Here is a 12,246-nt window from a genome sequence, read left to right as displayed (position 1 = left end):
ATCAGTCAAAGATGATGCAAACTTCATATTTATCATATCAAACTTAATTTAGTACTGTAAGTGTGTTTAGTTTCCCAGATCCCTCTCATCCTGACGACCTGACCCACATATATCTAGAATTTTGAGAAAAAACCCGTTTCATTACTTATAGACATGCTCACTTATTAATATCATAAAATCATCTGCACACGAGTAATTAATTATAATTTTAATTTTTACATTCGCTCATGCAGTCTCAGATTCAACCAACTAAACAGAAACTCGAATCAGTATGCGAGACAAATATAACCAATTAAAATTTTATTTTCAACAAATATAATTTCATTTAGTCCGCTTTCCCGTAGTCTACTTATGAAACCTTGTTGGAAGAATCAAACACACCTCATGTGAAGCCATCCATTTGCGATTTGAGGAGTATATAGCACAGATATATTGTAAGTGTAGTAATTTAACAATACAATTTAGTTTAGTTCTAGCTGTAATTTTTCTTCATCAAGTAACGTGGTCAATTCGAATTCAGTTAAACTGTAAAACGCGACCGACATCTCTATAGTCGGAATCCACTCTCTAACGTTATGAACAATACTAAGTGTTTAAAAAAAAGAGTGCTAAGTATCTATATAAAAATTATAATTTTCAATACAAACAAAATTATATGTGCTTAAAAATTGTAATTTTCAATACAAATCAAGACTATAGATACTTAATATAATTAATGATTTTATTAACACTAATATAAGTAGCAGTAATTAAGTAAGCGTATCCCCTCCATCTAAACATCCATTCTATTTCAGTTAAGGAAAAACCCGATTTTTTTTCATAAGTACATATTCTAATTATCCTCATTGTACGTGCTCTAGGGACAAGCTTGGGGGGTATAAAGGACATTTGGCCGCACGTGTCCTTCTCCGACATCCGGAAACACCCCTCGACGCCTCCGGAAGTCCGGATTCAAAAATCCCTACCCCAAAATCCAAAAAAAAAAGGGAGGAAAAAAAGGACCTCTCGATCTAGGGATCCCCTTCCCCTCCTCCTCCCCCTCCCCCAAAACCCTAGGCCAGCCTAGCGGCGGAGCTCATGGCCGACGACCACTACTCCTCCGCGTCATCCGCCTCGTCGGCGGCGGCGGCAGCGGCGGCGGCGGCGGCGGTGGGGTCCTCGGTGATCCCTATCGTGAACAAGCTGCAGGACATCTTCGCGCAGCTGGGGAGCAGCTCCACGATCGACCTGCCGCAGGTGGCCGTCGTGGGGAGCCAGAGCAGCGGCAAGTCCAGCGTCCTCGAGGCGCTCGTCGGCCGCGACTTCCTACCGCGGGGCTCCGACATCTGCACGCGCCGCCCCCTCGTGCTCCAGCTCGTGCACCAGCCGCGCCGCCCAGCCGACGCCGAGGCCGACGAGTGGGGCGAGTTCCTGCACCTCTCGGGGCGACGCTTCTACGACTTCCGCGAAATCCGACGCGAGATCCAGGTCCCCGTCCCCCGTCCTCCTCGCGGCTATGCTATCATGTTGTGGCTGCGCGCTAGAGTTTGAGATTATTATTTAGGTGTAATGTTGGTATTTGTTTGATGAATCATTCGAATGCTTATGGTGGTTTCTGATGTGCGCGTGAGTTGAATTTCGTGGGTTACTACACAGTTTGGTACTGTCTCAACTCTCAACATGTTTTTGGATTGCGAGATGGTGCTTTAGGTTTGTAGTGATGGTAATGCTGGGTTAGGTGGAATTTGGATTCAGCGGTAGTAGTGATATTCAGCCTTGGGGTTAATAGTTGGTTTTGACGTCTCAACTGTTTGCTTGGATGTTGAGATTTTTTGGATGATGGGATAGTTTCATGGGGATATGGTGGTATTGATGCCTTTGCTAATCACTTTGCCTTTTGTGGTCCTTAGGAAGATCTGTGGAGAGTATAGTGATGAACTAAAATTTTTGGAGTGGAGAAGTGAGTAGTGCAGGGATTTTGATTTTAGTTGTGTTTGTCCAGTGTTTGATAGAACAATAATATTATCTATCTGCTTGATATTTTGTTTTACTTAAATTATGATGGTTTATTTAGTTAGTGTGGAGTTGAGTTGCCATTAAAGTTCCACAGATTCTACAGGCCCGTCGGTAAACAATTCTCTGCATCTATGCAGGCAGAAACAGACAGGGAGGCAGGTGGTAACAAGGGTGTATCAGATAGGCAGATACGTCTGAAGATTTTTTCACCAAATGTTCTAAACATTACTTTGGTCGATTTGCCTGGAATCACTAAGGTGCCAGTCGGTGACCAACCAACTGATATTGAGGCCAGAATAAGGACTATGATAATGTCATACATCAGGCACAAGACATGTATCATCTTAGCTGTTTCACCAGCAAATGCAGATTTAGCAAATTCTGATGCTCTTCAAATGGCTCGAGTCGCTGATCCTGATGGTATGTGTGCCCTTGAAAAACGACATCTAGTCCAGTAGAACAGTTCTGTTCAGAATTGTGTCTTATTAGGCTGATTCACTATTCTTGTAGGTTCTCGAACAATCGGTGTTATCACAAAGGTTGGACCCTGAGCCTTAATTTTTAAGCTACAACCCCTATCTGTCCTATCTCACCTACGGTCTTATATGGTGTTCTGTTTCTTCCAGTTGGACATAATGGACAGGGGCACTGATGCCCGCAACTTTCTGCTAGGAAATGTGATTCCCTTGAAACTCGGTTATGTTGGCGTGGTAAACCGCAGCCAGCAGGTATTTTTATCTTGGTTTAAAATCATCCATTCACACAAGTTTGTTTAACTGAAGGGTTCAGCTGCGTTAACAATTCACTGTTTTTTATTGTGGAAATAGTTCAATACAGATCTAAATTTATTGTTTCGTGTTTCATTACTTAGATAATTGGAATGTTCAAGTGGGGTGATTTGTTGCATTACTGCTTCCTGTTTGCTGACATAGAGCGAATGAACACTAGTCGTAGCTTTAAACTTCGAAAGAACTCTGTATATCTAGTTAACAAGATGAAAAATCATTGTCCAAATCCTGCTTTAGTAATTACAGACATGTTTGGGATGTAATTTCCTGTGCAGTGTTAAGCATTTGCTTTGGTGGTGCAAAAAGTTTTTGTTTAGCCTAATATATACTTTTTTTAAATGATGCAGGATATCAACTCAGACCTCAGTATCAAGGATGCTCTGGCTCGTGAAGAAAAATTCTTCCGTACTCAGCCGGTATGCTGAAGTGGAGTTTGCTATTTCTTTGACTTTACATATTCCTTTTACATTTTAATGGATTTCCCCCCTCCTTTTCAGGCATACCATGGTCTTGCTCAGTACTGTGGGATACCACAATTAGCAAAGAAGTTAAACCTGGTATGGTTGTGAATGGGATGCCCATTGTAATGCAGCTTACACTGTATATTGTGCATTAAAACATTACATGGTTTCAGATTTTGGTCCAACATATAAGGACGGTTCTGCCGGGACTTAAGTCACGCATAAGCAGTCAATTGACAGCTGTTGCTAAGGAGCTTGCCGTGTATGGTGATCCAGTTGACTCGAAGGTCTGTTTTGCATTAATTTTCTTTTGGACAAAGCGATAGCATAAGGTGTATTGCCTGACGTGTTTGTTTGATGTGTGTTAAAACCAGTCTGGTTTGCCCATATTCTTATTCTTTTTGTCTCCCTTGTGATGGTCCATCTATATGTTTAATGATTGTAGGCTGGGCAAGGTGCTAAGCTTTTGAACATTCTGGCTAAATACTGTGAAGGTAACTACTGAACCATGGCCACTTTTTCTTAGGAAACTATATATATGATCCTATGCTAGATAGAATTCCCTATTACTTTATTATGTTTTGTCTTCGTTTTTAAACATTTGTCGTTAACAACTTGTGTATGCTTTAGCTTTCTCCTCGATGGTGGAAGGAAAAAATGAAGATATATCAACAGTTGAACTTTCTGGTGGAGCAAGAGTCCATTACATTTTCCAGTCTATCTTTGTCAAAAGCTTAGAGGTATGCAATTTTATTGGATGTGCTGGCTTGCTTTTTATTTCATTATGCTGCATCGTGGCTTTCATTATATGCATGGTAGCATGAGACTATAAAATCTGTCTTCACAGGAGGTTGACCCTTGTGAGGACGTTACCGACGAAGATATCCGCATGGCTATACAAAATGCAACTGGTCCTAGAAGTGCTCTATTTGTACCTGAAGTAAGATGCACCTGTCTCTTTTTGCAAGCAGTATTGAGACAGTCATTTATGGCCATTGAACAATTTATCTGATGACTGTTCTTTTGCTAACATTTTCTAAGGTACCATTTGAAGTCCTTGTACGCAGGCAGATCAGCAGATTGCTTGATCCAAGTCTTCAGTGTGCAAAGTTCATATATGATGAACTAGTAAAGGTACAGACTTGTCTCCATTTATGGTTTCTTTGGGCAGTTTGTCTTGTAATAGTATAATACACAACTTACACTGTACTATTGCTTACTGTATCATAGAAGGAGTGAAAGTTTCCCAATAATATGCCACACCAGTTGTAAATTGTTGGAAACTGAAATACACGCCTGTTTGATCACTTTACATACTGCATTATCTAAGATTCTGGTGTACTGCTTCTATTGCTATTTCTCATAATAACTTCACTCATTTACTGTAGATGAGCCATCGCTGTCTTGCAGCGGAGCTGCAGCAGTTTCCTATACTCCGCAGAAGCATGGATGAAGTAATTGGCAAGTTTTTGCGGGATGGGCTTAAGCCAGCAGAAAGTATGATAGCACACATTATTGAGATGGAGGTAAACATCCTCTTGCTCTGTGGTTGTTAATTTACTATTTTCCTGGTAGCTGTTTGACTTCTAAAACATGATTTTGCGTACCCATACTTGATCCAAAATTCTGAACTTCCATAGCTAGTCCTGACTCCTGACCACACGCTCACAATTTTGTGACTAATATAGGAATGATGGGGTAAAACGATGTGATTTCAGCAATTATGAGTGTATTTACTCGATTTTATAATTGTTTCCCTGTCTCTTTGCATTCATACATCTTTCTTGATTTTCTCATTCACTTGCAATGATATTAATTGTGCAGGAGGATTACATAAACACATCACACCCAAATTTCATCGGTGGTAGCAAGGCTGTCGAGCAAGCACAGCAGCAAGTTAGGTCTGCTAAATTGTCGGCAGCGGTAGTCAGAAAGGTATGTGTATGTTACATCCATTAATAATATTGTTGTTATGGTACTGAAAGCATCATAATGGTAGAATCAGTATCGACTGCACAATATTAACATCATATGTTCCGCATCTGTGATTTCTTCAACATTTGTAGTTTGGTGCATGATATACTGCTTGCAAATGGGGACACAGGTGGAAATCAACTAGCCTGTTGCTTCAAATTATAACGAGTAAATTTCATAAAGCTGCCAGTTCTTTGTGTATATATATATACCACACATGTAAGGGAATGTATTAAAAAAACTACACATTTAAGGCCACATGTTTCAAAAACTAGGTTTTAGAGTTTTCTATCATCTAGACCCCATTTGGCAAGGATGGCCCACATGTCAGCCTAACACAACATAACGGAAGCCGTAATATTTTGTTAACACTGACATGTGGGCCACCCCTGTCAAATGTGGTTAGAGGTGATGGAAATTCTAAAACTTGTAGTTTTCTGAAAACATGAGGCCTTAAATGTGTATTTTTTTGATACATGCTCTTACATGTGTAGTTCTTTTATACATACGCCAAAGAACTTGTAGTTTTTTGGAATTTACTCAATCATAATGGATATCAATATACTGATGTCAAACTTGTTTTCTTTTTTTTTCCTCATTGTTAAAAAATCAATGATCGCTAGCTGCTCGGCCGGTCAAGTAGTAGGGATTAATCGGTTAATCGGGGATTAATTGAATTAATCGGTTGGTACAAAGTACAGATGTGAACATGTATAAGATGCTAACTAACTAGGAGAGGAAGGTGTTACCTTGATTTTGTAGTTTTGATGACGAATGCTTAATTGGAAGGCGATAAATCTGCAAAATAAATAACAATCTATGAGTATGTGCTTCAAATATAAACTATAAATTCTAAAAAAAAGGCAGCAACCATTCTCATTCAACCAAACACATAAAAAATAGACTCAAAAGTCTCAAATACAGATAAAAAGGACAACAGTCTAGCACACATGACAGCAGTACACACAATCACAATTCACACCTAGACACATAGTTCATCTAACTCAAATAAGTTCTATGCAACAAAATAAATAAGTTGACAAGTTGTAGGCTCAAATATCCATTGGTTCATCCTCTTCATTCTCTTTGGTTGAAACCACCCCACCATCATCAGACTCAAATTCAATCTCTTCCTCCATATTGAACTCTTGTTTGGAATCATCTTCAGAAACAAATTCTTCTACTTCAGAGAGCTCTCTCACTCTTTGGTTCCTACGAGGCTCCATTGCTTTTGTGGCCCCCATTGCTTCATCAATTACATCATACGACAACCCTGTTGTAGGATCAACCTCTTCATCACATTCACATATCCAATCCTGTGCATGGGAAGCATCTTCACCTAGGACATCGCTATAGATAGAACACACTTTCTTTTGTCCATCATTCTTCCATTGAATTGAACAAAGACTAGATTGCTCACGTGACACACATCTAGTTTATTTCTCCCTCTTTGCATCTACCTTCAAATTGCAAAATAAAACTAGTTAGGAAAATTGGTGAGGATTTAGCAAGCTAAAGATTTCAATAGTGGAATTGTGAGAGTTACCATTTCGAATGCGCTCTAATTTCTTTCACATCTGGATGCCCTTGAGGTCTAGTTCAGTATCCTGATAACCATTCTTTGCAGCATAGGAGCTTGCAGTCTGTAAGTTGACCACCACAACCCTACAATTAAGCAAAAATGCATAAGTATATATATGTCTGATAATTTTGCAAGAACACACAAGCTTACCAATAGTAACATTATCATTGTGAATTGCTTTTGTGGCCACCACCTTCCCAAGCATGCCTTGTTGATATCCAAACATAGGCAAGTCTACGTTAAGAGCAAGATTTTGCTTATCATCATTTCCATGATAAAACATTTCAATAGCATCCATGAAGCCAATCATGTTTTCTACATCCAAAGATTGATGTATCCACATAGCTATAACGGGGATTCCAGAGGTATGCCGCCATATGCAATGGAGAATCAAGCCTTCCACGCATCTTGCTTTCCATGGCTCCAATGATCAAATTATAGTCTCTTTCTGAATTTCCCACAGAAAGCTTGATGGCCTCCTTTGCCTCTAAAAGTTCTCCATACATAGAGGTCATAGATGTACCATCACTATCGGCCAAGCGAAGCAATTTCACCAATGGCTCAAAAACCTTGATGGAAAGAGCAACATTGTTCCAAAAGCCCCTACTCATTATTGTGGCATATGCTGACTTTCCTTTCCTTGACCTTGTGTGCTTGCATTGTTCCCAAGCCTCACTACAAGCTATTTCTCTTAGTTGCTTTTTCTTAGCAAGCAAACTTTGCAAGGTAAGAAATGCGGAAGCGAATCTTGTCACACCTGGCCTAACAATCTCTCTTTTTAGTATGAATTCTCATCAAGGACAATGTAGCATGATGCGGATATATAAATATTGCCATTTCCTTGGCTTTAGTGATTGTAGGAGAGAATTGTTTCAACTTGCCAATTGCTTCTACCATTAAGTTGAGGGTGTGAGTTCCACATGAGGTCCAGAATATGTTTGGCCTTTTCTCCTTTAACATCTCTTTTGCTCCCATGTTATCGGAAGCATTATCCGTGACTACTTGCACAACATTTTCGGGACCTATTTTCTCAATGCACTCATTCACATAACTAAATATGTATGCACTTGTGTGTGCATCAGCTGAAGCCTCTTTTGATTCTATAAAGGAAGTCCCCAACTTGCAATGTACACACAAGTTCATAATGCTCCTCCTTTTCTTGTCCATCCAAGCATCGATCATGATAGAGCACCATGTTTGCACCCTCTCTGGTTCATGTGGATTCAACAAATCCTTAGTTCTTTGTACCTTCTCCGACAACATCTTTCCCTTAAAAATATATTGGGAAGGTTGCTTCCAATTTGGACCATACCGACCAAGAGCCTCACAAGATTGCTTTTAGTCATCATCATTGATACTATTGAAAGGAATATTTCTCTTGTGCATCCATCTTCCCAAATATTGCCCCACCTTCTAAGTTCTCTCCTTGTCAATAGAGTCATTTATTGTTGCCTCTTTGTCATAGAGATGGAAGGGTCAATTGGGTTCACAAAATGATCCATAGGCCTTGCCTTCTTCGGTGCACTAACACTAAAACTAGTTTCATCATCTCTTAGCCACCTTCTTAGCCTTGCCACAACTTGTCACCTGCCCTTCGACTTGAGCAACATAACACTTGAGCCTAAAAATCCCTCCACCCATTTGCTTTCCACACAATTTGCATTGTACTCTTTGTAAATTATTTGCATCAATCAAGCATCCAAATTCCCGTCATATATCATCTGAATTTCTCTTGAGGACTCTAGCATTTGCACTTTCACCGGTGCTCATCATTCTTAGTTGCTTCTTGTTTTCAAAAAACCAAAAAGGGAGGCTCAGTTCCTCACCCAGCTGGTCTACTCGGTAAAATTGAACAATGGATGCTTCAGCAACAACAAATGGTTCGCAATACTGGATTAAATGCATTGATATTTCTGCAACAATAACCAAACCAAAAGAGCAGTAACCTAGTGAATAATAGTCACTTTTCTAGCTTTAACGATCACAGATCATACATAACTTAATTCTCTAATCAGAGTATGGTATGATTTAGATATACCATGGGCAAAGGTTTTACGAGAAACTGAAAGTGGCAGCTATAGCTTAACAATAAAATTCAGTTTAGCAATCTCTGTTGTAGAATTGTTGTCCTAGTGCATAATGGTACTGCTACTATCCCTGGCGACGACCTGAGGAGGTGACGGCCTGAGGAGCCGATGGAGGAAGTGGTAGCTTGAGGAGGGGTGACCAGCTGCTGGAGGTGGTGCTGGCTTGAGGAGGGGCGGCAGCCTGCTGCTGGGACCGAGACAGGAGGCAAAGGAGCTGAACGGCGCCCGAGCGGCAGCGGCGTGAGGGGCGGGCACCCAAGCGGCCTACTGCTGGGCTTGAGGAGGGGAGGTGGCGTGAGGGGATGGCGTGAGATGCTGGCGCTACGATGAGTCGTTTTGAGGGAGGAGATTAATCGCTGGTCAAGGAGATTAATCGGTGGTCAACCCGATTAATCGGTTGCCAGCCGATTTCACCCTAATCTACTTATTGCCCTATCGTTCAACGATTACTCGGCCGATTTTTTCATCACTGTTTTTCCTTCGGAATTGGCTTGGGCAATGCCAACTCTAGCAGTAGGGCCATATTAGTACTTGTGGTGCTAGAATGAAGAATTGGAGTCGTGTCCACTTGCTGTTTATTGTTTGGTGGGAAAACCTACTGTTTATTTTTGACACGCCTTTAGCAAGTTATATTACATTTACCAAGATTTTGATCCTCTTAGCCTGCTATGCACTTATTTTTCATGTAAGGTTTGGCCTTCTATTTCATGGAAAATGTAGTTTCTTGCACATAGTTTGCTTGCAGGTTAATTTGATTCACACCTTACCAATTATCCAGAAGCATTTGAGATTATTGAATCGCAGGATGGAGTAGATGCTGATAAGGTACAGACTTCTGAGAAAACTCACAAATCACGCGGGATATTGGGTAGAAGTGGTGTAAATGGAGTAGTTACTGACCACATCCAGGTTTTTCTCATCACCACTTTTTACATTTGGATGTCTATTCATTTGGTGGAATCTTTTGGGCACTTGTGTCATGACTTCATTTTTCCTTTGCTTTTGTGATACATTAAATTGCAGGGGGTAAGGCCTGCTTCTGAGGCTGATAGACCAGGATCTTCTGGTAAGGATTTTACTGCAAATCTACTTTTGTTCCGGTGTACTGATATATTTGAGCGCTAACAATTTATGGGGAAGAGTTCTCCCATCTTTGAGATTTGTTCTTTTTTTACTGTGATTCTGTTTTCCCTGTACATTTTTGTCAGCCTAGTGTTTTTTATAATTCTTGTATGATCTTATCTCAGCCCAGTTACCTGGTCATCTTTTAGGTAGTGGAGGCTCATCTTTCTGGGTGAACATATTTACTTCCAACGAGGACCGAACACATGCTTCTGCAAAAGATGTCTCGATAAACAAGTCTTATGCTGTGCCTACTCCTAACCTGGAATATTCATTGTCTACGATACAGCTTAGAGAGGTGAGGTATCTTATTAATTTTCTCATAAATGTTGTTTGAATGTGGTGAGTGATTGAATGAGACCACCATTGATAAACAGCCACCAGTCGTCCTGAAGCCTTCAGAGCACCAGTCTGAGCAGGAGGCCCTTGAAATAGCAATAACAAAATTGCTATTGAAGTCGTATTACAATATAGTCAGGAAAAATGTCGAGGACTTTATACCAAAAGCAATTATGCATTTCCTGGTATGTGATTCCTGTCAATTTTTTGTATTTAGTAGACAAGGTGAATATTTCTGTGTGCACATCATTTCTTTTTGCGATCCATGTACAAGGTTTTTTTGTGTCGTGCGTAAGCTTAAAGGAGAGACTTAATAAATTTTAAATCTAGAAACTCTTTGGCATTTGACCTCAACTACTGTCAAGTATGGTTATATACCAATAGCACTGCTTCATGGTGACATCCTAGAACACTGTTAAGCACCACTATTATTGTGGATCACGCAAGCTGTTATTGATAGTTAATTCCTCTCTTTTTTTGAAACACTTCTTTTCTTCTTCATCAGTGCAACTAACTATTGCATTCTAGTGGGCAGATTGCTCCACTATAGAAAGAAAATGGAGAGGTGGATTAGATAAATCTATTGCCTCGTTTTCTTTTCTGTCTTAATTCAGCTCTGTAAGTTCCTTGTGGCTGGGAAGCTGAGCAGATATATTAGTTGTAAATCTATGCTATTTTTATTTCAGTTATCCTGGCATGGTCTTCATTGAATTGATTCTGTTGCAGGTTAACCACACAAAAAGGGCACTGCATAATTACCTTATAACTAAACTATATAGGTGAGCAAAGGTTTCTCTACTGTCTACTCATTTGAATGAAGTCTGTCCCATGGAAGCAAAAGCAAAATTATTTGCTATTGCTGTACGATTTTTTCTCCAAATGCTTAAAAATTCTCTATGAATCAATCCAGAGAAGATCTCTTGGAGGACTTGCTCAAAGAACCTGATGAAATAACCATAAAGAGGAAGCAGATACGTGAAAATCTCAAGGTCCTTCAGCAAGCGTACAAAGTATGTTTGCACAACTCTATAAATCTCGCTTTCAAAAATCTCTGGTTGCACTTGATCTGACCAATACTTACTTTTCACCTCACGTTTCTTCTACACTATTCAGACTTTGGACGAGATACCACTTGATGCGGAGGCAGTCGAGAGGGGCGGCTATTCCCTCGACTCTGACGTGATTGGCCTACCAAGGGCCCATGGGCTTTCTTCATCCCTCCACTCATTCAATGATGGAAGCTCACCATATTCAACCCCGAAGCAGTCAAGGTCAAGGAGATCAAACCATTCTGGGGAGCAGCCCCCTTTGAACCCCAATACGAGTGGCAACGGTTTTTGATGCCACCTTTGACGACTGCCGCCTAGATTGGTGATTGAACCAACCGATGTGCTGTAAGCACACATACTGCATCAAGTTTGTTGGCACCCATAGATATATGTTTTTTCTAGCTATATTCTTTGTAGTGCTGCGCGGATGAAGCCTGACATGGTGCAAGTTTTGCCATTTAGCCTTTTGTACAGTATATCTTTGCCCAATCCTTTCGTCTTAAAATGACATCGGTGATGGGTATAGTTTTGTTCGGACCCAAGGAAGAAGCAGTTGGAATCTGCTAGGTGTAGTAGTGTCGAGCGTCTGAGATCTTACCACGGGTATGCCGTGCAAAAAATATGACATGGCTGGTATGGTGGTGCAAAAAGTTGTGGCATGAAATTGTTTCCATTTTCCGTTATTTTGATGGTCTTCGTTAATAATTGTGATTTGTTAAGAAGCACGGTAATGTAGTGTTTCTTAACAAATCACAATGATTTGTTAAGAAGCAGTACAATCTTCGTTTCTCCCTAAACTCTATGGCGCAAACAAAGGAGGACGAAGAATAAGCACATAGGAGGGCCCCC

General features: G+C 40.4%; 1 protein-coding gene and 1 pseudogene across 1 annotated transcript; one reads left to right on the top strand and one right to left on the bottom strand.

Annotated features, from left to right (window-relative positions):
• Positions 1-934: 934 nt before the first annotated feature.
• Positions 935-12,080, top strand: LOC133909478 (dynamin-related protein 3B-like). The gene is made up of 20 exons (XM_062351926.1): positions 935-1,467; positions 2,133-2,415; positions 2,506-2,534; positions 2,622-2,723; positions 3,131-3,199; positions 3,281-3,340; positions 3,418-3,531; positions 3,690-3,738; positions 3,875-3,984; positions 4,092-4,184; positions 4,286-4,378; positions 4,633-4,770; positions 5,069-5,179; positions 9,692-9,796; positions 9,911-9,953; positions 10,159-10,307; positions 10,387-10,533; positions 11,075-11,127; positions 11,259-11,358; positions 11,462-12,080. Exons 1-20 carry the CDS (start codon positions 1,078-1,080, stop codon positions 11,687-11,689), a joined length of 2,466 nt encoding a protein of 821 aa, XP_062207910.1. The 5' UTR covers positions 935-1,077; the 3' UTR covers positions 11,690-12,080.
• LOC133909480 (uncharacterized) lies at positions 6,119-6,836 on the bottom strand (annotated as a pseudogene).
• Positions 12,081-12,246: the final 166 nt, after the last annotated feature.

This window comes from Phragmites australis, chromosome 2, assembly GCF_958298935.1.
Source record: "Phragmites australis chromosome 2, lpPhrAust1.1, whole genome shotgun sequence".
NCBI lineage: Eukaryota > Viridiplantae > Streptophyta > Magnoliopsida > Poales > Poaceae > Phragmites > Phragmites australis.
The sequence above is the reverse complement of the archived record's forward strand: the minus strand, read 5'-3'. Positions and strand labels throughout refer to the sequence as shown.

What these genes read in the sequence shown, in the direction of transcription:
- LOC133909478 (XM_062351926.1), top strand. Translation starts at nt 1,078, where the DNA reads ATGGCCGACGACCACTACTCCTCCGCGTCATCCGCCTCGTCGGCGGCG. An exon ending in TCTTTGTCAAAAGCTTAGAG is followed by an intron (nt 3,985 to 4,091) that starts GTATGCAATTTT and finishes CTGTCTTCACAG; the next exon opens with GAGGTTGACCCTTGTGAGGA. An exon ending in TATATGATGAACTAGTAAAG is followed by an intron (nt 4,379 to 4,632) that starts GTACAGACTTGT and finishes CATTTACTGTAG; the next exon opens with ATGAGCCATCGCTGTCTTGC.